The sequence below is a fragment of the Chelonia mydas genome, chromosome 7, assembly GCF_015237465.2.
Source record: "Chelonia mydas isolate rCheMyd1 chromosome 7, rCheMyd1.pri.v2, whole genome shotgun sequence".
Classification (NCBI taxonomy): domain Eukaryota; kingdom Metazoa; phylum Chordata; order Testudines; family Cheloniidae; genus Chelonia; species Chelonia mydas.
Genome location: NC_057853.1, coordinates 90,807,270 through 90,831,025, shown reverse-complemented (window position 1 = coordinate 90,831,025; position 23,756 = coordinate 90,807,270). Strand labels below are relative to the sequence as shown.

Sequence of the window (23,756 nt, the reverse complement as noted above, 5' to 3'; positions counted from 1 at the left end):
GTAAGCTTGCACAGTTTTTGCAATTTCAGCAAATTCCTCAGTTCATAATTGTGAATCTTTTAAAACATTTTAAAAACATCTTTTTTACTTACAGTATTTAGTAAGGCATCATAGACAGCATTCACAAATTTAGCATTGATTCCAGAGTCTTCAATGGTATTGAAAGGGAGACTGACATCTTTCTGCAAATTCAAATCATAAGCATTTTTCACTCAAGTTATTTCAAATGTCATTTTAAAATTCCCTTAAAAATAAAAATTTTGGTGTGCTAACATCTGTATCAAATTTAGAAAAAAGTATGTACAGAGAAAAAAAATAAATTGATAATTTTTTGTAACAACAAAAAAGAAACCAGGTCAGATATGATATTGTATCTTTTCAAATTCTAATGCAAGAATACATTATGTTAGCAAAGTTCACCTGGCTCCAATTTATCAAGTCTAAAATAATGGGACTACATTAGATGTGTCAGCTGATGGGTGATTTAGTCTACCATTTCTAGTCATTGGTTCAAATTCAAATTCAGCAACAGTCAAGAGCAACAAAATTACTACCACGCAATATCTGTTAGATAACCTGTGTGACATGAATTAATACCCTCAATTCAGATCCCACTGTTTACATGAAATAGCACTGCCACAGGCAGATTCTGAAAAAAATAAGAAGAATTTACTGGGCATGGAGACCGAAGTACCCACCCATAGATGTGATCCTTTCAGAACCGGACTGAGGCACATTAAGAAGGCAATGCAAGGAAGAAAGCGTGGCCACAAACCATACTGTATTTGATTAGGGAATTGAGGGCTTCAGTCTCCAGGGCTGTCAGATAACTATTTTACCAGGAATGGAATCTAAATCAACAATAGTCTAAAAAGATAGTAAAGCAACTCCATAGTCATAAAGTATTACAAATTTTAACAAAATAATACGTATATAGTTTCATTTACTATAATGCAAAGTTAATCTTTCAGAAATGGGTTGTACAGAGACAGTTTTTATAAAGTCTTTGCATTTTCTTTAATTCTCAGGACACCAATTTTTGAATTTCTTTTGTTTTAAATCCTACAAATGTCCTTGAAACATTGCTTTACTAATACATGAATAATGGACAAATAGTTTACTAAAAACAAATAATAAATGGAACTAGTAAATGAAACAATGAAATACTATAACTACAAAGTGTATGGGTAAGGTAAACAAGATAAAACTATGAGTCTAGTCTGTTTAAGTAAACAAAGATAAAAATAAATTTTATGTGATGGATTTATAGCATCCTGAAGATAGAAAGAGCTAAGCAGCATTCTGAATTGTTTTCTACCTTAAATGCAGCGTTTAACTCCAGGAAAGAATCAAATGTTGTTAAATAAAAATCATGTACAGCTTTCCAATCTCCTGATGACTTAGCTTTTTCCATATCCTCCCTAGAAAGAAAATTCACAAATAAATATATATCACACAAGTTTATGTACAAATATTAAGCACTTTATGAAATAGACTTTGTACTTCATACTTCACTATTACTCCAGTGTCTTTCATCTCTAAACAGATTTATGAGAAGGGTGAATTTAAGAATTGACGTACGCAAGTTAATTTCTACTTTAATATTTTACCTGAAAATCTAGAAACACTGACGCTCCAAAACAATGGAGGCATTTGAAATTGGTTGTGCAAAATATATTTCAGCACTATCTGATCATAATATTTATTAATTCAGTGGATTATACTTCAGTATTTTAAAACAAATTAGTAATAGAATAATGTATTATCAATTCTTATGCAATGTGTAGAAATAATTTAAAATAGTAAGTAACCTCGTAAAACTGTTAATTTAACATTACAGGTACTGATCTTTGCTTCTATTACAAGCTTTAAAATTCCTAAATTTTACATAACATATGTAAGATCACATTCATTGTTGCAACCATAAAATTCAGAGATTCACACCTAGCTAAAAGCTGGGAGTTGGATATGTTATGTGAACATTTTAAACACCCATAAAGAACTAATGTCTGAAATAATGGAAAACTCTAAATACCTTGAAAATAAAAGTAAAAACATTTATGCAAAGCCAATCGACAACTTATTTCCATATTAGTAGGGCCAGTGTTCTCCAGCAATGAAAACAGTAATTTCGGATTTTCAAAGCTATATATTTCAGACATTTTTGATATGCTTTATATTAATAAAAAATACACTTATTGACAAACAAGAGCAATATGCAATCCTTTACAATAATGGTGCTCAAACTTTTCCAGTCGCACCCCGCCCCTTACCAGTAATGGAATCTGTCTGCGCCCACCCCGCATTACTGCATAGCCAAGGCTTCCTCAGCAGCAGAGCTTGGGCAGAAGGCGGAGCTGGGGGTGGAACTGGGAACGGGGGAGGAGCTGGGGCTGGAGGTGGAGCTGGTCTGCGGGCGGAGAAGGAATGAGGGCAGAGCAGGACTGGATGAGGACAAAAAGGTATTGGAGGTGGAGCTGGTCTGGGTGCGGAGTGGGGCTGGAAGCATGGTGCTCCCTCCCTGCCCCAACCACGCACCCCCTGAACAGTCCTCTGAACCCCCTTATGGGGGCGCACACTACACTTTGAGAACCACTGCTTTACAAAAATGCTGGGCACTGAGGGCTAGAGCCAGGAAAGCTATGTGCTGGGTGGCAGGGGGAAGGAGCCAGCTGTGTGCAGGAGAGATGAGTGGGGGACAGGTGCTGTGAACATCACCCTGCATGCCCTGCTCACTCTCTGAATGGCAATTCCAAAAATTAAGGGCAATTCTGGAAATGAAAAGTCATTTTGGGAAAAAAAAAAGAAAAAAAAAGCAGTAATTGCACCAATTTCCAGAAAACATTGGCCCTACATGTTAGTGATACAAATCACAATTAATTTTTTCCTCTACAACATAAAACATTTTTATATATTCACTCATATGAAATAAACTTGTTTATTTCGATGAAACACACTGTAAATATGAAAACAGATGTAATATATTCAAAGTGCTTAAAGGATTTAGGAGCATGTTTTGCTGAAAGTCAATGGGGCTTAGATTCCTAAGTCACAGACACTTTTGAAAATTTTAGTCAAAATTTATAAAATGTGTGGTAGATGGGTTTGTCACGTTTCAGTTTTTTGACCACTTGAGTTCTGGCCAAATTCCTTTGTGATACCTGACTCATTCTGCACCAAGTAAAGAAACACCTGACAAATCAGAACATCTGTTACTTTTAACCTCCTACTGAATGTGAGAAATCTCAAACACACACAAAAAGCAACCAACTTATTAAAAGAAGATAAACTCGTATGTCAGTAAGAGCAACTGTGAACTTTTCCTTGATAAATGAGATCAGTTAGGTTTGTGTTCTGACAGAGAGAGTAAATATGAAAGTGGAACAAAGCCAAATTGATTTGGCAGAGTGATGATATTGTCCTTTTGCTAAATTGTAAGAGGGCAGCAGTATAAAGCTCACCTGTAAGGACTCTGATCTAAGCCCACAGAAATAAAAGGCCTGTTAAGTGTAGTGCTTCTCACATAAGGGAACTAGAACGAAGGGGATTTCCCCAATATGGTTTCAAGCTTACTTACGCTATTTAAAATAGCACCTTCATCAATAGAAAGGAGGAGGAAAAAAAATAAAAAGGAACTGCCGACAACAGTGTCCTTTCACATAATATGAAAAAAAAATTTCTACATTTTAAACATCTAAGTGAGAGGTGGCACAGCTCATATTATTAACTATTGTCAAAGGACCAAAAACGTAGGAAGTTACAAATTAAAGGCCTGGTACACAATGTCTTCAGTCAGAGTTGAGGATGCCCAGCTCCTGATTGGATCAGACCCCAAATGAGTGGATGATAAACAGCAAAGCTTCAGAGATGTGGTTTAAATATCGAAAGAGCTTTTGTATCCTGAGAATACCCCAGTATGTCTTTTCTCTAATTGAAACTAAATATCCACTAAATATCAGTAGTTCTTTCACTCCCCCACCCTCCAAGAAAACAGTAATGGTAGAAAAAATGCATGTGGCACTGAGCTGCTGATGGTGCTATCTTTTAGGTGATGCATAAAACCCAAGCTGAGCAAGGAATCATGACAATTTCCACAGTCACAGAAGTATTAATTCCAACATCCTAGCCAAAATAACTTATAAAATTACATTCTATCTAGCATTCTGTTGTCTTGTACTGATCCCATCATGAGAGGTCAGCCAGAAAATCAATATATTTGATATACATACATACATACTTAAATGAAATGGAAAGTCAGTCAATAAAAACCAAAACAGAGTTGTATTGGTTTTAACTGTATACTTACTGGAAGTCTTTCATAGTTTTGGTTCGGATGGGAAGGGAAGATTCTGGAGGGACTGGAGCTTTCAGTTCTGGTGGTAGTGTATCTATAGAGATGCGCTGCTTTTGCCTAACATCAAGGCAAATTGGTGGTAGATCTCTCACTTATTGAAAAATTTTAAAGAAGTGTTAAATGTTTCGTAATCATATACATAATTTACAAAGATTTATTTATTTAGTTTGCAAAACACAAATGCATATGAACTATGCAAAAGGACTAAAGTTTACACTGTAATCTGTAAAGAGAACCTAAACATTGTTTTTGTAAACTAGGAACTCGTACATACGTGAAACTGACAGAAAATGCCTTTTCAACCAATACAAAAATTAGCTTAAATTTTTTCCATATTGCTCAAAATTCCATTTTTGACAAATATCAAAATTTAAAATTTCACTGTGGAAAAAACACATTCTCACTATTTTACTTTCCTCCTTCTCCCTTTTTGCAGTGAAAATAAGTAAAAGGAATGAGAGAAAATGGTATTTTCCCTCCCAAACCTTTAAAAAAAAATTCATTTAAAAATGTAAAAAAAACCCCAACATTTCAAATTAAGCCAAAAATTTTCATTTCTTTTGAATGTTTTAGTGAAGCTTACTTACTGCCTGACCAGCTGCAATATTTATATTATATTAGGGCTGTCAAGCGATTAAAAAAATTAATTGCACGATTAATCGCACTGTTAATAATAGAATACCATTTATTTAAATATTTTGGATGTTTTCTACATTTTCAAATATATTGATTTTAATTACAACACAGAATACAAAGTGTACAGTGCTCACTTTATATTTATTTTTGATTACAAATATCTGCACTGTAAAAAACAAAATAAATAATATTTTTCAATTCACCTAATACAAGTACTGTAGTGCAATCTCTTTATCATGAAAGTTGAACTTTCAAATGTAGAATTATGTACAAAAATAACTGCATTCAAAAATAAAACAGTGTAAAACTTTAGAGCCTACAAGTTTACTCATTCCTACTTCTTGTTCAGCCAATCGCTGAAATATACATTTGCAGGAGATAATGCTGCCCGCTTCTTGTTTAGAATGTCACCTGAAAGTAAGAATAGGCATTTGCATTGCACTGCTGTAGCTGGCGTTGCAAGATATTTACATGATAAATGCGCTAAAGATTCATATGTCCCTTCATACTTCAATCAACATTCCAGAGGTCATGCGTCCATGCTGATGACAGGTTCTGCTCGATAATGATCCAAAGCAGTGCGGCCTGAAGGTTGGTTTTCTTTTTTGGTGATTCAGGTTCTGCAGTTTCTGCATCGGAGTGTTGCTCTTTTAAGACTTCTGAAAGCATGCTCCACACCTAGTCCCTTTCAGATTTTGGAAGGCACTTCAGATTCTTAAACCTAGGGTCGAGTGCTGTAGTTGTCTTTAGAAATCTCACATTGGTACCTTCTTTGAATTTTGTCAAATCTGCAGTGAAAGTATTCTTAAAACAACCAACATGTGCTGGGTCATCATCTGAGACTGCTAGAACATGAAATATATGGCAGAATGTGGGTAAAACTGGAGACATATAATTCTCCCCAAAGGAGTTGAGTCACAAATTTAATTAACACATTTTTTTAATGAGTGTCATCAGCACGGAAGTATGTCCTCTGTAACAGTGGCCAAAGCATGCAGGGACATACAAATGTTTAGCATATCTGGCTTGTAAATACCTTGCAATGCCAGCTACAAATTGCCATGTGAACGCCTGTTCTCACTTTCAGCAGCATTATCTCCTATAAAAGTAAACAAATTTGTTTGTCTAAGCGATTGGCTGAAAAAGAAGTAGGACCGAGTGGACTTGTAGCCTCTAAAGTTTTACATTATTTTGTTTTTGAGTGCAGATATGCAACAAAAAAATTGACATTTGTAAGTTGCACTTAGTACTTTTTAAATCATTTTATAGTGCAAACATTTGTAATAAAAATAATAATATAAAGTGAGCACTGTACACTTTGTCTTCTGTGTTGAAATCAATATACAGTAAAAGCTCTTTTATCCAGCACTTCACCAGTTGTAAAGCTCTATAAACTGGCATTTCTGATCTTCAGTGAAATTCCGGTTTATAAGCCGGTTGGTGTGGGTCCAGAGCAGGGACACGGGAGGGGGTGTGGAGTGTTTGCTCTGGGAGGGAATTTGCCTGTGGGAGGGGGTTTGGGGCAGCGGGTGTGGCGCAGGAGGGTATGCGGGGATTCAGATCTGGGGGGCGCTCATAGAGTTTGAGTGCGGTAGGGAATTCAAGACAGCAGGTTGGGATGCGGGAGTGGGTGCGTGCTGCCTCCGCCTGCAGGCACTGTCCCCACAGCCAATGCTGCGGAGCTAATGCTTGGGGTAGGAAAGCGGCGACCTCTCCTGGCTGCTCTCAGGCAGAGGTGCAGCAGGCTGCCCCTGCCGTACCCCCAAGCATTAGCTCCGCAGCTCCCATTGGCTGTGGGGACGGTGCCTGCAGGTGGAGGCAGCCCGCACCCACTCCCGCGCCCCAACCTGCTGTCTTGAGTTCCCTCCCGCACCCAAACTCCCTCCCTCTTAGTTAACTGGCATTTTTCAGTTACCGGCACCCCCCATTCCTCCAACATACTGAATAAAACAGCTCTTACTGTATCTGAAAATGTAGAAAACATCCAAAAAGTAAAAAGAAAAGGAGTACTTGTGGCACCTTAGAGACTAACCAATTTATTTGAGCATGAGCTTTCGTGAGCTACAGCTCACTTCATCGGATGAAGCTCACGAAAGCTCATGCTCAAATAAATTGGTTAGTCTCTAAGGTGCCACAAGTACTCCTTTTCTTTTTGCGAATACAGACTAACACAGCTGTTACTCTGAATTCAAAAGGTATTTATAATAAATTTCAATTGGTCTTCTACTATTGTTTAACAGTGTGATTAAACTGTGATTAATTTTTTTGAGTTAATCGCGTGAGTTAAAACTGCGATTAATCGACAGCCCTATATTATATTTTTCACAGCTCTACCACAATTTTTTAGCATAAATCTGGGAACACAATATAGTAAAATTTCATTCTGTGGGCAAATTAGTGATAGAAAGGTGATGGAGGTATCATTTGATTCCTAAAAACCTACAGAATCACAGTTTCAATTGTGCCAACTTCTGTGACATGGTGAGGGGGCTTACTGCTCCCCTGGCACCCAGCTTCAGGTCCTCCGGTTGGTAGAAATTTTGATAATACAGTTGATAATACAGTGCTGTCAGAAATGCTTCCAGTTGGGTATCATTCAAGAGCCCTTTCCCCCATCAACACAAAGGCACCAAACATGATAAACCTAGAACAATTATGTAAACATATATTTGAGAAAATGTTTAAAATCAACATTTTTTAAATTATACCTTAACAGAGGGATGCATTGCTTACATAAAAAAAGACATCGATCTTTTGTAATTCTAGTGAAGTTAGCCTTGACATGTAGGACTGAAAACATTTATTTATCAAAGTCACCATCAGTGTCATCTCCATCTAGGGCACCATTGCTAGACATATTCTCACACTGATCCTTGTCTGAACTGCACTTGCATATGTCTGTGCAAGGCAGGCTGCTGGCCAAACATTTGCAGGATGGTGAGCATCTGGTCTTTGCACACGAGCATTTGATTAGCTGAAGTACTGATCTGGGACCACATGGTAATTCACACATAACTGGTACGATCAGTTCATTCTCCAAGACCCAACCGTGCCCAATAGGGGAGGGCAGTTTTGGATATGGTCGATCATCTCAGCGCCATTCCATTGCTTGATAATTTGCCCTCATGACACCAAGTATAAATAGTACCGCACATCACTGGCAATTTTTCTCAGTTTATCTGCTTCTTAGAAAACATCCATCAACGTAGTTCTGTAAGTGTCGTAATGTTAGTCTTCAAATGGTAAACTTGGTATATTAATGCCTCCAGTTAATTTATGACATCATCAGTGACTGTCTCATGCATTCCGAGAACCTTCAGAGCGAGGAAAGAGGCTTTGGAAGCTGAATCTAATACCATCCAGTAAGATAGTTTGATAATAAGATAACAGAAGGGAACTGGTGACCTTTTAGCAGCCCAATTTCCTTTTTGAAATTCCTCCCATATGTCAGGGTCAAACTTTTCACACCTCTTATTTCAGCGAGATAGCAGGCAATCATCCCAGAATAGCTGGTTAAATCTAAAGCAAAAATGAATTTTGCTATGTCTTCCAGTGTGAGATACAAATTCTAATTAGCAGATCGAATAAAGAGCAGTAAAGTCTCAAGCATCTTCATGTATTACTGCACTACTCCAAAAGTTGGCTTTGTCACCAATTCAAACTCATTAAATTTCATGATCCATTCTGTGATATTGCAGCTCTCCATCATGGACAATAATGGTCACTGAATATGGAACGTACACTGGATGTGTGGAACTCGTCTTGCAAGTCCTGTATCCTTTGAGAAACAACTTAAAATACATCAGTATGCTTTTCAAAGATGACATCTAGTTAGCATTTTTGAAGGGTAACGAGTGTTTGGGTGTGTGATTCTACAGCATATCACAACTTTTTCCCTACAAAAATGTGGTTCACAATGCCAAGTGTTGTGTTCAATCAGGTCCTCCGAGGTGATATTCTCCAAAGATTCAGCTACTAGTTGGTATTCTTTGTCTCCCCATTGATGCCTAAAAATGATTGAGACCAAAGAAAAACAAGGATACTGGAATAAATTACTCTGGGATTGTAATTATGTTAAGTAATGTAAGTTATGTAACTATATGCATACCATTTGAAGATGGATTCCAGTTATTTCTGGATGGATGCTGACGTCTTAACCAGTGCCTCATTACAACTCCTTTGGCATAATAAACAAAGTTCAATACCATTGAACTGCTTCTTTTTTGCTGAAGATGGGAAATCAATCTGAAGTACTTCTTCCATTTGTAGTAATCTGTAACATTAAAAAAATTAATCCAGGTATCATCTTCTGAACATTAACTGATAACATAGTACTTGTCAAGACTCTGGGCGAAGGTAGGCAGGACTACTGGCAGGAGCTTGAGATTCTGGAACTGAAGCCAGGGGTCAGAGCCAGTATCAGGGTCAAGAGTCAAACTGGAGTCAGAGTCAGGAGTTGAGCCAAGGGTCAGAGACAATCAGAAATCAGGCCAAAGGTCAATACCAGGTACTAGGGTCTCTGTTGCAGTTCCAGGGGTCAATCAGGAATCAGAATCCAAGTCAGAGCTGAGGTAAATACGGAGAGTTCAGGAACAGAGAAGCAGGGTAGTCATGACACCTAGCTAAGGATCCATGTTGAACCTCTGTGGATTATGGGTCACAGAGAGTGGGCAGGTAACAGCTGCTGCTGGGTGGCAATGTGGGAATGGTGTAGCCCAAAGTTATTACCTCCACAACCCACTTGTCTGTTGCAACATACCATAAGGCCTGCTGGAAATGGCAAAGGCAGTCTCCAAAAGTGGGGAAGTGGGCAAAGGGTTGCAGCTTACAAACTATAGGTGAGGGAGGAGTCAAACCCTTGACCAACTCATGAAAATTGCTTTTTCGATGATGACTGGGTACTCAGTGATGGAGGGTGAAATGCTCTTCTCCTCTGGAACCTTTGTCTTTTTCTAGCAGGTTTGGTGGTTTAGCGAAAAACTGGAGAACTGAGCTGGGAGCAATCACTGGGCAGTTTAAGACCTGCTAAATCTTCTGTTGTTTCACCTTTGTGCAGCTTGTCTTCGTCCATCCTTCCACGAACACAAGTCGACGTCACACCATTCATTTTGTTGTGAGCACATTCTTTCCATTTCTGGCCCAAGACTTTTGTCATGGGATCAGCCCAGAGCGTTTTCGGTCTGCCCAAAGGTTGGTTGTAGTCTCTGGACATCCAGTCACTGATGAGGGTTGTCCACCTATTGTCTTGCCAGCAGACTACACGACCCGCCCATCTCCGCTTTGCGTCGTACATCGCCTGTACTACATCTGTTGTTTGTGGGGGGTGTATATACCCAGACACCTTAGCGTGGCCCTAGAGTCCTTCAGTATATGCAGGGACTTATCTGTAGTTCCTGAGAAGAGTTTTTGACCATCAAACAGGAGGTTTTCACCAGTATTCTGAACCATCCTCAGAAACCCTGATGACAGGTGCCAAGATGCCCTGTGCATGACAACTGCTGTGGAGATGATCTGCAGCATCTAAGGACACTTGAAGAAAGGTTTTGGCTAATAAGTAAGGCTACGTTTTGGTCACAGCTATTTTAAATAAAAGTCATGGACAGGTCACAAGCAGTAAACAAAAATTCATGACCTGTGACCTGTACTATGCACCCTTGACTAAATCTTGTGGGAGGGGGAGGGGCTGCCACGGGTGCTCATGGGGGGCAGCCCAGAGGGTGCCATGGGTACTTGGGGGCAGTCTGGGGGGCACCACGGGTGCTCGGTGGGGAGCAGCCCGTGACCCCTGCTGGTGCGGGGGGGAGGGGTGAAGGGGGTGAGCGGCGGCATGGAGCCTGGGATGCCCGCTGTGGCTGGGGGAGGGGGTTCCAGGGATGACAGGCTCCCTACCCGGCTCCTTGGAAGCGGCAACATGTCCCTCCCTCCGCTCCTAACTCTGCGTGCTGCCCCTGCCCCAAGCCCTGGCTCCGCAGCCTCCATTAGCTGGGAACCAAGACCAATGGGAGCTGCGGGAGCGGTGCCTGTGGGCAGAGGCAGCATGCAGAGCTAGGAGTTGAGGGAGGGACATGTCTCCGCTTCTGGGGAGCCCCCAAGGTAAGTGCTGCCCAGAGCCCTCACACCCTCCCGCATCCCAACCCCCAGCCCTGAGCCCCCTCTCACACCGAAACTCCTGTTGCTGCAGAGGGGTAGGGGACAGCGGCCCGAGACTGCCCCAGCAGTGGCTGGTGCAGCTGTCCAGCGGCTGCCCAAGCTGCCTTACTAATAAGTGACCCTCCTTAACGATGACCTGAAATGCTCCTGTGGAAGATATTCAATAAAGGATGCAAACTTCTTGTAATTTGTGTAATCATACTTGTTCATGATCACCTAATAGCTTGCAATCTAAAACTGGAGGGTCATGGATAAATACGCCTTTAGACCTGCTGTTGACGCCGCTCGTTTACAGCATCCATCTGCAGTGAACTAAATTAGCGGTGAGAGAACAAAAATTCTGAGTCCCTTGTAGGAACAGAGTATTTTTTATCAGCCAATTTACAAGTTGGTACGATGGTGGCAGGAGTTTGCTACACAGTTTTTTCTGGATCCAGGAGCACTTCATTAATTGGTAGTACAACCTGGGTGGGTATTGCTGACTGCAAAATGTCCAGCTGCTCATGTTGAGAGTCTTTACCCTCCTCAAGAGGTATGTGGAGGGCATTAGCCACCCTCTTCACAAGGCCCTAGAATTGACAAAAATTGTTGGCCATCAATGGTGCCTCATCTGAAGATGAAATAGGGGACTGAGGGGTAGCCTCCTTGTCCACCCTAGCCTCCTATTCCTCTAAGGTCTCTTCATGGTGGTGGCTTGGTATAGGGGACTGCGTGGCCCTAATCTCCCTTTGGAATGGAGATGGAGATCTGGTAAATTTCCGCCGATACATCACCCAAGGATCCCAGTATAGCAACTGGGAAAGCCCATGCAGGAGAAGGGATATTACTCAGGGCTGATTCCACCATTCCTGATATGGATGAGGGTTCTTGTCAAAATATGGGGTCCTGGAATGATGTGGAGGTGAATTCTGCACTGAAAAGGAGGAGTCTGATCGAATGTTTTCTTCAGCCTCCTCAATGTTATCCACTGGGAGGGCCCCAACAGAAAAGGGCAGAGAATTCTGCAGTATTGGGAAGCAATGGTAATCTGGAGACTGGGGTCACAGCACTGAGAGTTGTCCCTGCTGTAGCAGAATTTCTGAGGTACCAAGTGGGTCAGTACTGATACAGCAAATAAAACTGTTGGTTTGGAGCTTGTAGGCACTGGTGCCAAAGGCTTCAATTTTGTTGATAATGATGAAACCGAGTGTGAAGATACTGTTGGTAAGGCTGAGGTAGACAGTGCCATTCTGGAGGAATGCATGTCTTGTACCTCCCTGTCCTTCATGGTCAGTACTGGGGCCCTGCTGAAGCTCTGTTTCTCTGAAGGGCTCTGGGCTCTCCCTATTTCACTGGTTCTGGAGGAAGAGTTTGCCACCAAGCTGAAACCAAGTTGTACCAAGTTGAAAGGTCAAGGTTTCCAAAACCATAGACCTAGTGGGAGATCAGGGCTTCTTGGGAGCTGACTCCTTGTGATGAGAGACAGAGCTCCCCTTTTTTGGAGTCTTCCCTGAGTCCTCTGAGTTCTTTCCCTTCCTAGGAGATACCTTAGCTGAAGATGAAAGAGCACTGGATCTGCTCAGACACATATGTTTGAGGGTGATCTCCTGACCTGACTTGGAGGCTATCATTAGCTGCTTCAATTTGGTCTCCTGATTCTCCCATGTTCTAGATTTGAGAGCCAGGCAAAAATTACATCACAAGCAACGCATGCACTTGGAATGGCCATCACTGACCGGGACAGCCTCCCAACTAGAGAGGCAGCATTTGAAACCTGGTGAGCCAGGCATGGCAAGCAAGGCCAGATCAGTTCCTCAGAAAAAAAGGGGGAGAGGACAAACTGATATCTTTTAAAGCTATCTAACTATTCCTATACTAATAACAACTAACACTAACTAAATAACAACAACTGTAAACACACTCAGGTACACATGACGTAGACATGCTAGAGCTCCATCTGAGTCCAAGGTAGTAGAGAAGGAACTGAAGGTGGTTCGCCCACGCAGCCCTATATACCCTCAGCCCATGCAGCCCTATATACGCCATAAGGTTGTACAGAGCACATGAGCAGGTTGCATGGACGCTACTAACGGAAAATCTCTAATCAATGGCTCAAGAGACACATGTGCACCTGAAGAAGAGCACCCACAGGGACACTACTCGAAGAATTTTAGAATGATCATGTGTAATCAAAACTTTCATTTTTGTTCTCTCTAAAAAGATGGCATCTTAGCAACTCCGTGATCTGGCACTCAATCACTGGTTTGTCATTGACTTGGAGAGAAGAATGTCACCTATTGAATCATCACGACTGCAGCACCAAGGTTCCATTAGTCTACAATAAAGCACAGGACAAAGGGAGGTCATCCTTCTTTAAGAATCCTTCTATTGAATTAAATAGGACGCAGAGGTAATCAAAGTCTACAAATTCAACTCTAACTTCTTTGCAGATCATTTTTACTGTGTCTACTCTACCTTCCAACTTTTAGTCACTATGACGTTAGAACATCTTCTCCAAATAGAAGAAAAAGGGTTGCACTGAGGTCTTTTAATCTAACTCCACATTTTATCTTGATTTTTCAATCTGCCCTGCCTTTGCTAAGCTTAGTTAGATCAAACAAACTATAACCCATCATACTTAAAACACATTTCATTGACCCTCTCTCTCTTTTCAAATATCTTGTTTCTCCCTTATTTATACTACTAATTTTTTTCTCTTTTTATTATTAAATTATGTATAAAGATTTTGAGGTATTGTTTGGATGAAAGATGCTATACAAAAAGATGTCATGTACAATAAATGCATGTTAAACCTAAGCTCATCTAAATCTTTTATCTGCAATCCAATAGGTATCCATTTTCACTAAAACTTGTCTGTGAGTTTACATTTTTTCTAATTAACCAAACACCGAAGTATTATTGCTAGTCTGCTGCCAATTCCACTAATCTCAGCAGGAAGCTGCAGCTGAAGAAAGAATGTCGGTTCTTTTCACCCACAGTAACGGCAGAGCCAAACTACTGATGTGACTTATTCAGATACCACTCATGAGACGATAATAGATGAGACCTGTTCTCAGACCCCTGAGTATCAGTAGCACTGATTTTCGAGAGTGTTTCTTGTCTGTTTTCACACCTGAACTTGTAAACAATCTGAAGGCAAAAGCAGTAATCAGCAACAAAGAGGACAGTGAGATATTAAACTAATCTCAAACTGATGTTCTAAACACCCCCACCATGCACAACAAATGCACAGTTGCTCCACAATATCATAATGCTCCGTAAAGGTACAAAAATATTCAGAATTAAAAACCTGGTAGTTGAGTTCCATTCAGCTAATACTTGGAACTTTATGTGCTGAACTGATAAGCAGCAATAATGTTTTCTTTTCTTATAATATTGTGTAACCATTTTTAGCTGGTTGCTTAGTTACATTAGGTAAAACCTTAACCAATATGCAACAAGCAATGTGAAAACTCTGAGGAACAAAACCTTACTGGTATGGGGGGAGTGATTATTACAAAGATATTAAAAATGAAAGATCTAGAACAGTGGCATTTCTGAAATAACTTGACAACCATTGAGCAATCAGCCTTTCCAGTCAGCCAAAGTGAAAAAACCCTATCTATATTTTAACTACACAATAAAACTAGAAAAAACAGCCTGATTAAAAAGACTTTTCATTATAGATATTTATTGTATCGTATTGTTATATCAATTCAATCTTTGTAGCTGCTATTATACCAATTGTAGTTAAACATAATTCGTGTTATCAACAGTACTTGCCTTATCTCATCTTTTTCATGGTATATATTACATACCACTAATTTATTAAGGTGTTTTAATGTATTCATTCACTTGTATTTTTTTTAAACAAATACCATAATTCTCATTAAAATAAAGGAATACCAAGGAAAAGCTTTTAAAATGTTGGGTTTATATCAATGAGCGATTTCCCAAAGCATAAAGTTATATATCAGTATCTGGTACAATTTATGAAAGACACAATCAAACAAGTTTTGAAAAAATTTCTACCCTCATCATAACAGAATATTATAAAATTAGGACCTGATCCTGCAAATATGTGAGTTCTAGCAAATTCTATGAGTCTACTCAAGTGTTTGCAGGATTGATTGTATAATAAGGAGAAAATATAGTCATAATCAAAATAAGTGTTTTTCTGAATGAATACATACAAGTTAAAAAAAAATCACTATTGCTGGGGTAATAACTATAACCGGGCATCTATGTTCCCTTCAAAAAGCTGGACCTAAATTCTTCTGGCACTCAAGTGAAGGACAAGATATTCTCTGGCAATTACAGATAAATTGAAATTTTGAGATTTTTTAAAAATTTAAATATGGACGTGAATTCCAGAAAAGGTACTATATCCATTGTGTTACTTATTTCAATATTACATTTATTTTACTCTTCCAACTTTCAATGTGCTGCAGATTTTTGTATTGACAACACAAGGGGAGGGACAGCTCAGTGGTTTGAGCATTGGCCTGCTAAACCCAGGGTTGTGAGGGGGCCATTCCAATCCTTGAGGGGGCCATTTAGGGATTTGAGCAGGGGGTTGGACTAGATGAACTTCTGAGGTCCCTTCCAACCCTGATATTCTATGATTCTATGAAGATTGCATTGTACAATTTTTCACAATGCTGTAGTTTTATAGCTGAAAAGCTATACTTGAACAAAAAAACTTCAGAAACATACTTCAAAGAGAAACAGCAGAACTAAAATTCATTTGCAAATTTAACACCATTAATTTGGGCTTGAGTAGGGACTGGGAGTGGTTGGCTCATTACAGAAGCAGCTTTGCCTCTCCTGGAATTGACACCTCCTCATCTATTGTTGGGAGTGGACTACATCCACCCTGATCGAATTGGCCCTGTCAACACTGGTTCTCCACTTGTGAGGTAACTCCCTTCTCTTCATGTGTCAGTACATTTATGCCTGCATCTGTAACTTTCACTCCATGCATCTGAAGTGAGGTTTTTACCCACAAAAGCTTATGCTCAAATAAATCTATTAGTCTTTAAGGTGCCACTGGACTCCTTGTTGTTTTTATATTAACAAATTGTCATCTTTAGCTTCCAGAGTTAACACTGCACTGATTTCAATGAATAATTTTACCTTTTTCAGAGCTCTTTCAGATTTAACAGCACTGCATCAGTTTATACTCAGTTTACATTTGAAAGGTTTTATTTACAATTATAAGGGTGAGAGGGAGGGCCACAGGGAGCTGGCTGCAGCTTCTTGTTTCAGGACCCCTCGCCCTGGTTTAAGCTAGGGCTGCACAGAGAAATCCTGAATTGACCTACGCCATTGGAGCAGAGGGCACAGCTCTGACCTGCTTCATAAAACACCTCCCATCTAGGCTTTACCCACATACTGTCCCTGACACACCCATTCCCAACTCTACACTGGGATAATCCTCCACTAGCCTTTTCTGACTACTTTCAGGCTACTTTGTTCTGTTTGTATTGTGCAAAATAACCTGAGCAGACTGGAGAATCCTGTCCAAAATATCTAATTTAAGATTAACTACGTGATTTACAGGTTCGTAATTGCCTTGCCTTTTGCAGATCAGTGATTTGAGGTACTTGTCTACTCAAGAACAGCTATGAAATTTAATGTTAGATTTTTTTTAATACACCTAGTACAGAACTCACACTATAGCCTGCATGGATGCACATACCATCATTTTAAAGTAATATAGGACCCAATCCTGCAAGGTATAGCCCACTTTCTCCTTCAGAATATCTACATTATTCTTCAAGTACCTCTTTAAAACCCATCTTTGCCATGATGTCTACAAAATCTGCCATCTGACAATGGATAGGCAGGTGGCAAGCTGTGATTACATGCTACTGACTGGCTCTGCAATTTGTGCATATAGCAAGTCTACACTAAACCTTCTGATTATTACTATTACTTTGTCCTCCATTCTCCATCCCCTAGCCCACTTGTTTGCCTCACCGACCTGTTAGGTCTTGTCTTTTAGAATGTAAGCTCTTCAGAGCATGGGACTGTTTAACATATGCTTGTACAGTGCCTACCACAATTTAGACTCAACATAGTCAAGGTTTGAAGGCACTATGGTAATACAGATAACTAATGATCGCAGCATATTGAACATTTCTCAGAGTAATTTAATAATTTAACTAAATAACAAGACATTTTATTCTCTTACCATTTTTGATGTTGGGTATAACAAGTTGTGTAGGTGAGCTGCTGCTTCCGGCTGCTTCTTTCTTTTGGTTGATAGTGGAAATAAAATTGCTAAAAGTAGAAAATTGGCTTTTGGCTCCTCTTTCCAATCCCTGTAATTAGGAAGGCAGTAATAATAGTAAAGCACTAATATCTATTATTGCAAAAGTAACTTTACTCATGAATTATTCTATGGAACACTTAAACAACATGCCTCTTGAATGAGGAACAGATCCATGAGTAATACTTAAATATTTTTGAACAAATTTGTTTCAAATTGAATAACAAAAGCCACTGTAAGATTCCTTCCCATTTTCCTCATGTTTTAAAACCCATATGTACTTAAGAGTTCTGCAGATAAATTGGGAGTAGCAGATATGACTAAAATGATTTAAATATACTGTATTATCCTAACTCACTGTATCCTAATTAATAATTACCTTCATATTTCTTTTTTGCATGTAACTGAGTTCATATCCAACAGTGTGTCTCACATTCCTACATCAAAATACCTTTATGTATGCCGACTGTTTTTAGAGCAGAAACCTAAAAAAAATCTGATATTTAAAAATGTCCCCAACTTCAGTGTTCCCTCTAATTTTCCCCACCCATGTGCGGAATGAATTTTGTTATGTGCCCATCAATATGGAGGTGATGTGTGACACCTTTCTATTGGTGCACATAAGAAAATTCATGTGGGAGGGGTGGGGCTGAGGGGTTTAGAGTGTGGGAGGGGGCTCAGGGCTGGGGTGGAGTGTTGAGGTGAAGGGGTGTGAGGGCTCCAGCTGGGGGTGCTGGCTCTGGGATGGGGTCAGGGATTAGGGGTTTGGGGTGCAGGAGGATGCTCCAGGGCTATGGTGTGGAGAGAGGACTCCCCCCAGCTCGCTTTTCCCACAGCAACACCTGGGTGGGGAGGTGGGAAGGTACTTCTCCCAACCGTGGCAGCTCAGAGCTGGGGCCACAGGTCAGGCTCCCCTCCCTCAACAGGTCCGGACCAGGGCTGGGTTCGGGCAGAGGGAGGGGTGCCCCTACCAGCAGGTCTCTGGGCAGGTTCCCTGAGCACCTGAACTTAGGCATGTGGCCATGAACTGTGGGCTGCCTGCTGGTAATGTTAATCTACAGGCCAGTCAGAAGGCCAATAACTTGAGTTTTCAATGTTGGCTACCACTCAGCTTACAAATAAAAGGTTAGCTATTGTAATTAGACAACAAGAGAAGCTGCTTGAACATCTGATGCCAGTGAGGAACCTGCATAAACCATTGCCATCAATGTTGTATGCAAATAAACTTTAAAAATTAGCAGAGAGCCTACGTGAATCAGTATGATGGAACATGCAAAGGACTATTTATGTCAACTTGTTTGAAGGGGGAGATTATTATTTTTGTTCCCTTGAGAAACAACACTTTGTAAAATTCTATAGAAGTGTAAAGGTGATATTATTCCTATTTTACAAACAAATAAAGTGAGGCTCAGAGAAGCTAAGTGATTTGCACAAGATCACACAGGAAGTCAGCAGCAGAGTGAAGATTATTAGAACTCTCAAGGCTCAATCCACATTTGGCATAGGCAGATTCAAGGTCTTCTCACTTCAAGAATTTACTCTTCTGCCAGTGATAAATTTGGTCCTCACACTAATCCAATGACGAATCTGGCCCACAAACCTTGCCAATGCTCTGACCACTACAAATATAGAGTTGTTTTGCATTTCTACATTAAATTATAACCTTTTATATAAATCTGCAGAACTCCAAAACTGTAATTCTAAAAATAATAATAATTAATATTGAAAATGCATTATTCCACCCATTTTTTAAAACCCAAGTTTTCTCATTCCTTACCATAAAATATAAAAAAAATCATATAGCTAGAGTTCTGGGAAAAGCTATACATACACACAGTCATTCTGAAATACTACAGTGGGCTCAGAAAGGCCCAGAAAATCACACACTGAAGCATGGCAGGAGTTGGAAAATTTTAAACTGTTTTGAAATTTCTACTGCACTTGCACAAGTGGCCATTTTCCATGGCTCAGCCAAATTTGAACAAATTTAGAACACCACAAGACATCTCTAGGACCTCTAGACTGACGAATTTCAATTTCCTACTCTAAACCCCTGACATGCCAGAAGTGTTAAAAATAAGTTACAGAAAAGTTGACATGCAGCATGCTAGGCTATCATTCAAACTTTCATTCTATCTTAAAGGTTAAAAACAAAAAATTAAGATACCTCTCAAAACTTATCATGTATAACATATAAGATTGTAGAATAAATCTACAACCTGATGGAAAAAACATGTAAGAATAAGGAACACGTTGAAATGAAAAACTCTTTTGGGGTGGCCACCTTGCAATCAAGTTCTGCAGCATGCAGAATACAAAGCCAGACAACTTGAGTTCAATTATGAACAACAGAGAACCTTGAATCTACTTTGTAGACAAATGCAATGGAAACATCTCTGAAACAGGATGTGGTAGCAGCCTTATCTCTGACTGTATAACACTTTTCAGGGCCTTCTCAATTTCAAGCTAGCCAGGGAACAGCAATGTGAACCACAAGAAATATCCCTTTGAACCACAAGAAACTGTCCTCTGGAAAACAGCATTGCCCAGAATGCTAGTATCAAATGAAACAAAAAGTTAAGTGAACAGTCTAATGACATTAATCTGCTCCAAGCAGAGCATCAAGGACTTTTCAACATCAAACACAGAAAAGGAGCTAATGAGGAACTGACACTTCCTTGGAGAGTGTCTTGGATAAGTCTAAATCTCATTCTTATAAAAACTTGTAAGGTGGTCAGTCAGTCACGAGGGTCTAAAGCTCACTTACTGCCATCAGAAAAAAAATGAACTTCCATGTACAAAATTTAAGCTCACTGGAACTAAGTGATTCAAAAGGGTTATCATCATCTTTGTTAGGATCACATTTAACCCACTATAGCACTGGCTTAGTAATGAAGAGTTTCAAAAGAGTTAAACCAGTGGTTCTCAAATTTTTGTACTGGTGACCCCTTTCACATAGCAAGCCTCTGAATGCGACCCCCCCCCTTATAAATTAAGAACATATTTTTATATATTTAACACCATTATAAATGCTGGAGGCAAAGCAGGGTTTGGGGTGGAGGCTGACAGCTTGCGACCCCCCGTGTAATAGCCTCGTGATCCCCTGAGGGGTCCCGACCCCCAGTTTGAGAACCCCTGAGTTAAACCCCTGCATGAATCTGACAAGAGGTTAGACAGACATCAGCCTACCTTCAAGGAATTCATGATAGACCGAAGCAGTTACCAATGTGCTTATAAGTGTGCATAAATTAGACTTAAGACAGGTGAAGAAGATAGCCCAGCTCTTGTGAGCAGCAAATAAAGGCATCCTTTTGAGTCTAACTGTACCGCCCTACAGGGAAGGAGAGGCAGATCTTGACAACTTTCTGTGGTGTGGGGAGCCCAGCCGCCCTGCTCCTGCTGGGCATCACTCGCCCTTCCTGATTCTGCAGATCCAAACAATGCTCACGACTCACATATCTGAGGTGAACAGGCGCCACTGAAGATAAAATGCTTCCTATCCTCCTCCACTCAGGAGGTCCTGGCAGACTATTGGTAAAGGCAGGTGGACTCAACACTCTTGAACCTTTGTCAAGGTTTTTTTTGAACTGTGGTACTATAAATAACAACATTTGCTGAAAGAGGGCTTAGGACACTTCAGTTTCTGGCATCAAGGCTGAACTCCCTGCAAGAGTTAAGGCACTCAATGTAATACCTGCTTATGAAGCAGAGCCCTTCCTTTTCCTCCCTTGAAGAAACAAAGTGAAGGTGAAACAGGCCCCAGAGAATGCAGAGTGCCCTTTGTTTCCTTTGCAGAGGCCACCACCTGCTCTTCAAAAAATTCTTTTTAGTGAAAGGCAAGTTCTTAAACTCTCTCTTGCTGAAATCTGGACATCTACAGCCAGACAGAACTATTGATATCCATGCCTAAGGCAGAAGCCCTGATGCATGGCAAAGGTCTGAACTGACTGCATGTCAGATCAATGCACTCATATACTAGTTTCTTAAGCGCCCAACATTTTTCTTAGGGAAGAGAATAGGTCATGATGGAATCCTCCTTCTGTAGTTCCACTTCACCTATGGCCATGAAGGGTCACAATACAAAGGGCTACAGCCATGTATACGTAAGCCTTTCATCCAAATGATTCTAAGTGCCACAGCTCAGGATTACGAGATATACTACCTACGTGCTGACAGCCTTTCCTTGAGCTCTGACAACAAGCTTTCATGAGAAAAATGGTAATGTAGCAGACAGCAAGGTATACTTTTTCTCATCAACCTTTGAGACCAGGAAGTTGGATCTGCTGCACTTTCATAACTAGTACAGTAACTGGTTGATGTACATCCAAGGAGTTGTTTGGTTCATCAAAGAATAATTACACGACAGTATAGCCAGGTTAGTTGTACAAATACATAGAGGTTGTCTAGCACACTGACACAATATACAAAGTACAAGAAAAATCTAGTGGAGTATTGCAGAAGGAGTATGATTTCATTGCAGAAGATGTCAGGTGTGCTATTGTAAGATTGTCATATAAATTTGGACAGATCATATATACAGGGATACAGCAGCAAAGTTAATGTTGTTTGGAATAAGTTAACTGCATTTTCACATTTACAGTGTTTGGGGTTTTTTTTTTTGTTTTAAAGCAAGGAAACTTCAACTTAAAAATTCCTTGCATGTTAAGGTCAGTGGTGGTTTTTTTTAAAGCAAAACTACAAGTTCTAATAAGGATTTTTTTTCTTAAGTTGTTATACAAACTTGCAACCTTCACTGTAACTTAATAAGGTTGGGTCTGAGAATTTCCTTTTTCTTTTACAAGTGTTTTATAAGATCTGATCTGTGTTTTGTAACATTGATTTTGATGCACTAACAAGAAATTTGGGTTTAAAAGAACTTCTTTGGATCTGGATCTGGCAGCACACTATACAAGCTCCTGGAATCAGATATCTGGGTTTAGTGAGCACTAGGGTGCAGAAAAGCAATTTTCCAAGGTTCATCAGCTTCATCAAAGCAGCTTATAAAGTACTTGCTTCATAACCAATGACCTTAGCAGCCTTACCAATTTTGTCTATTTAGCTTGAAAATTTATCTCCATGCTTACATAAAGAGAAATCCAGGGCCATGGAGAAGACCAGGCCTTGTACCAGGACTCCTTTTGCATGGATCTCTGAGCTGCTGCTTAAAGTCCTATCAGTGGTGAGATCCCCAACATCGTTCCCTTGACTGTACACAGAGGTAAAGTTCCTCATTACTTCATAGCTTCACCTGCTCTCCACCCCTACAATTCTTAGGAAAGCAAGACTAAAGTTGTGAATTCGATGGCCTACCTACTTTCTTTATATTGTTAATTATTTTAACACACTTTTATTACACCTTCTCTTACTAGTATGAAGAACTCAAGTCTTCTGAGTCACTCTTCATGTAAGAAAGGCATGAAGTGGATGAAAGCACAATATTAGGAGTCAGGAACTCCTGAGTAGGTCTGAAATCAACTCCCACTGTGTGACTCAACAATCTAACTGTTCTGTCTCAGTTTCCCCATATGCAAAATGAGTAAATACCTAACTCAAGACTACTGTACTGATTAATGTTTTAAGTAACTGAAGATAAAAAGTGCTAAGTAAATGTATTATTTATAAAATCCTTTATGCATCTACTAAAGTGGGTTTATTGCTGTAGATCAATCTATTTAAATCTCCTTTATACCATTTTATAAACAAGACGATCAAAACTGAATGAAGTATGAAAGTCACAGACATATCTATACTATCTCACTGTAATGTTTTATGCTGTTTTAACAGGACAAACAATCATTCACTTTTTAAAAAACTTGTGCAGCATATTGACATGACATCTTCCTTGAATTAACTACATAAGAATAATAGAATCATAGATATGTAGGACTGGAAGAGACCTCGATAGGTCATCTAGTCCAGTTCCCTGCACTGAGGTAGAACTAAGTATTATCTAGATCATCCCTGAAGGTGTTCATCTAACCTGTTCTTAAAACCTCCACTAATTCAGATATAGATTCAAGTTATAATATCTGCACTCTGACAATATCAATTAACCTCAGCATAATACACTTCAGACCTGCTATAACAAGATTTTGATTTTAAACTATAGATGGTATTGTGTACTAGCCTTTCACCGGTTTTTCCTTGGCCAGAGGAAGTTGAATGGGCCCCCTTGATTACCTGGCTGTGCCTTTTCCTTCCCTCATTCTGCAAAGAGCAAAAGCGTGTGTGGTGTGGTTGCCAGCCAGGTGAGCACATGCATATGGGAAGAAGGGACAGGGTGAAGGGCCAACGCAGAGGCAGCCTACAGTAGCAGCTGCTGGAGCCAGAAGAGGAAGGGCAAGTGATTCCCAGCAGGAGCAG

At 39.9% G+C, this 23,756-nt stretch overlaps 1 protein-coding gene across 4 annotated transcripts in view; it reads right to left on the bottom strand.

Moving 5' to 3' along the window:
- Positions 1 to 23,756, bottom strand: part of HECTD2 (HECT domain E3 ubiquitin protein ligase 2) — a 70,838-nt gene that overhangs the window by 39,792 nt on the left and 7,290 nt on the right. For 2 of the 4 annotated variants that reach the window (XM_043552360.1, XM_037904970.2), the window contains exons 2-6: positions 17,316 to 17,445; positions 9,099 to 9,263; positions 4,307 to 4,445; positions 1,319 to 1,421; positions 93 to 182 (exon numbers count right to left, since the gene is read on the bottom strand). In XM_043552360.1, coding sequence (XP_043408295.1) covers positions 93 to 182; positions 1,319 to 1,421; positions 4,307 to 4,445; positions 9,099 to 9,198 — 432 coding nt within the window. In that variant the 5' untranslated portion in view covers positions 9,199 to 9,263; positions 17,316 to 17,445. Of the gene's footprint in view, positions 1 to 92; positions 183 to 1,318; positions 1,422 to 4,306; positions 4,446 to 7,723; positions 8,998 to 9,098; positions 9,264 to 17,315; positions 17,446 to 23,756 lie in introns of those variants that run through there. The other 2 variants (XM_037904972.2, XM_007059410.3) reach the window with 2 other exon arrangements.